General features: G+C 67.2%; 1 protein-coding gene across 1 annotated transcript in view; it reads right to left on the reverse strand.

Moving 5' to 3' along the window:
- TMPRSS4 (transmembrane serine protease 4) overlaps positions 1-371 on the reverse strand; it is an 11,609-nt gene extending 11,238 nt beyond the window's left edge. Inside the window, exon 1 of the mRNA XM_026057891.1 lies at positions 234-371. Within this exon, the coding sequence (XP_025913676.1) occupies positions 234-371 (138 nt within the window). The remainder of the gene's footprint in view (positions 1-233) is intronic.
- Positions 372-3,605: the final 3,234 nt, after the last annotated feature.

The raw sequence follows: 3,605 nt of genomic DNA on the forward strand, positions 1-3,605 counted from the left end.
TCCTGTTTATGCCGTCGCCCTCCTGTCTGGGCTGCGGGCTGTGGGTGTCGTCCCCCCCCCCCGGCTCCTTTCCTGATGTGGGGATTTCAAGCACGTGGCTGCGCAATCAGGATCACAAGGCCCCAACGTGGGGCTGTCGGGGCGGCAAACCAGCACCGTGCCATGTGCTCCATAGCCCCGCGGAGTGCCGGCCCTCRGCACCGTGGGGGTGGCACGGCGTGGGGATCCCTGACCCTGCCCAGCCCCGCCGCGGCCCTGGCCCCCTCCCCAGCATGTTTAGAAGCCAGGCGCCACGCGGGCGCCGCGCTGTGGAGCCTCTTCTCCCTCTGCCTTGCAGGACGAGAGCCCTTCAGCATGCTCGGGATCGTCATGGGTGTCGGGCTGGCCCTGCTGGTCCTCATCCTTTTTGCCTACGCTTTTGTCCAGTGCTACCAGAGCGGACAGTGCTGGCACCGTGAGTACGGCAGCACGGCGGGGCGGGCGACGGGGGCGCAGGCAGGCAGGCAGCCGCCCTGGTGGGGCAGCGAGCGGGGGGCGAAGGTGCCTGCACGGCACGGGCCAGCGCCAAGCCCTGGTGGGAGATGAGGTTAAAAGCAAAGGGCTGCAGGACCCCGGGCTGCGGGGACACGTCCCACGTGTGCTCATCCCCTGCGAGCCGGCGGGGCTGGGAAATCCTCGTGCGGTGCAGGGTAACGTTGGGGCAAGACAAGCCGGGGGACGCGGAGGCGGGTGCACGGGGACGCCCCGGCGCTGCCGGGAGCCGGCGAGCTCCGGGTCTGCCTTTCCCACTGGGTGACAGCCTCCCTCCTTCCCTCCCCCCAGGGCCCAACTTCGTCTTCAACCTGTACCACATCCGGTGAGTGAGGCGGTGCCGAGGGAAGCCCCCGCGGCTGGCCGGGGGCCGGCGGGGCGCGTTGCACCGCGCGTCCGTGCGGGGCGGCTTGGGCACCAGGGCAAGGCGCTGCAAGCCCTCGCTGCTGCTCCCACCGCGCCGGAGCGGGAGAGGGGCTGCGGCGGGTGCGTGCGTGCATGCCCGGGGACGCCCCCGCAGCCGCGTGCCCCCTGACGCCTCCGCCGTCCCGCAGCGGGCTGAGGGCGGTGGAAGTGGAGCTGGCGCCGCCGTTCACGGTCAGCGGCTCCCTGAGCGAGGCGAGGAGCGGCTACGTGCGCTTCCACGAGCAGGGGCTGTGACGGGCGAGCTGGGCGCAGGTAAGGCATGGCCCCGGCTCCTGGCCTCTCGCCCCGGAGAGAGCCGTCGGCCCCCCGCGCCTCCTCCCGCTCCCTGCCCTGCTGCAGCAGCACAGCCGCAATTCCCCCGGGTCCGGGAGCGGCGAGCTCCCTTGAGGGCTGCGGGCCTTTGCGCCTCGCCCGCCGGCCCTGCCGGAGCCGGTGCTCCGTGCCCACATCGCCCYGCTCGTGGCTTTCGCAGGCTTTCCCCAGGGCATTCCCAAGGTTTCCCCTCCAAAAAGCCTTCCCCGTGACTTGGCCCCTGCATGCTGTGGGGAATCAGGGGCTTTCCCCGGGCTCTGGTTTTGTTTTCCACCTTGCAGGCTTGGGGGCCCCAGCCGCAGCGCTCTCCGTTCCCAGCCGGAAGAGAAGCGACTTCCCTGTGCCGCCGGGGGGTCTCCCTCCCTGGGCCTCTGGCCTCTCCGTGGCATGAGAGCTGGCAGCACCACAAACTTGCGCTGTTTCGGGGAGCTGCGGGGTCCCCGGTGGAGGCTGACACAGGGAATTCCCGTGGGAGCACCGYGCCCCGGTGCCCGGAGGGGTGCAGGGGACTTAGGCATTGCTCTGCCCTTCCCGGGCTGGGCAGCGCAGCAGCGCTTGCTCCGTGCCCATGGTGCCGCTGCAGGCTGCCCACCGCGGAGGGGACGCCGGGGCCGTCCTGCTGCCCGGGACCCTCGCGTGGACACCAGCGCTCGGCCTCGGCCAAGAGCGGCGCCCGGCTCCGGACCCTGCCTGCGCTCTCCATCCTGGCTTTTCTTGGGGATGTTTCCCTGTGCTGGCTCCCTCCTCACCGCTGGTGGCCATGGAAAGAGCAACCAAAACCAGCCACGGGGGAATTCCTCTAGTCTCAGTTCTTTAAAAAACAACCCCCGAATACGCTGGATTTGTACTGAAAGCAAACAGTGCAGTTTTTGTTTTGCCGAASAGCTTCTCCATCTGCTCCCTGCATTTCACTTCTGGGCTTCCCTGGCCATGGGCTGGGTAGCCCTGGGAAGGAGCCCGGGGCCGGCAGCTATCCCGGTTCCTCACTTGAAACGTGGGAAAAGGGAACTACCTGTCTCCCAGCTCTCCTCAGCACCTTCCAGCACCATCCCCGGGAAGAAGGCCGCCCTCCCCGCACACCCCTGGGCAGCGGCGTCCTGCCCGCGTGCCCGGGAGGCCTTGGGTCAAGGTGCCGAGGAACCAGGGGGCAGGAGCACAGGGAACTGGTTCAAAAGGGTGGCAGCAAGCCACAGAAATCAGTAGTTACTTTTGTGCAAGAGGGGAAAATGCCATAAGGAAATGAGAGTGCCTCAGACTTCCCTCCTCGGTCACGTCTCTGGGCACATGTGGAAATTTGTCCTCTCTGCCCCAGCGGTGAAAGCAGCTACCCCAGAAATCCCCGGGGGCCTTCTCTTTGCTCTCGGACGGGCTGCGYGGGGAGCCGCGCTGCTGGCCTGCGATGCACGGCTGCATCCAGCCCTCGGCCTTGCCGCTGTCCCTGCGGGCTCGCCGCCCCGACCTTGGGAGCGCCGGCGGCTGCGGCGATGCCTCGGGCGCGCGGCGCAGCCCTGGCCGAGGCGGCTGCGGCCCTCGGGGCTGCGCCTCCGCTCGCGTCGCCCCCTTCTCCCACGCGCTGCCTCTCGTGGGGTTTGCTCCTGCGAAATGTCGGCGGGCTTCGCCCCCTGCTCGTGGGAAAGGCCTTGCGGGTGTGCCACGACCGGGGGGAGCGTGTGCGCAGCCTGAAGTGCACGGTGCAAAGAGGAGAGCGGGCACGCGGGGTGCTGCCGGAGCCAGAGAGAAACATCCTCCCCGTGTCGAGCCCTGAGTGAATTGATGAAAATGTGGGAGCGCCCGGAGTTTCCAGAGCGAGTCGGAGGGAAGGTCCACCCTGCAGGCCATCGGAGCAAGAGCGTGCTGGCCCTGGCTTTCTCGCCAACACGGCCGGCTTTCATGGAAAGGGGAGCGCGGGGCGGCCGGCCACGGCGAGGGAAGCGCTGCCGCCCGGCCCCGGCGCCGCCGCTGCAGCCTAGCGCCGCGCGCAGGAACCGGCAGCGCCTGACGTCAGCAGTACCAAAAAGGCACACTCGATTTTGATGACTCTGTTTTTCAGAGGAAGTTTAAAAAAAAAGCTCACGCAAAAAACCCCAACCCTCAAAATACCAAAAGGCAAAACAGATGGTGGAAAYGAAGTGATGGACGGCAAACTACACGGAAAGCCGGAAGCTAGCGCGAATCTCAGCATAAACCGTTCCTCTCTGGAATCCGCTCCCCCCTCGCCACGGAGAGCCATGCAGCAGCCCCAGTGACGCAGGGAACGTATTTTTAAAACGAGTAATGCCGTGTCAGACATAACACAGGGAAACTTCGCAATGCAGCAACAAACATTCTCCTCGCCG

This window comes from Apteryx rowi, unplaced genomic scaffold (genome assembly GCF_003343035.1).
Source record: "Apteryx rowi isolate R43461 unplaced genomic scaffold, aptRow1 scaffold_141, whole genome shotgun sequence".
Taxonomy (NCBI): Eukaryota; Metazoa; Chordata; class Aves; order Apterygiformes; family Apterygidae; genus Apteryx; species Apteryx rowi.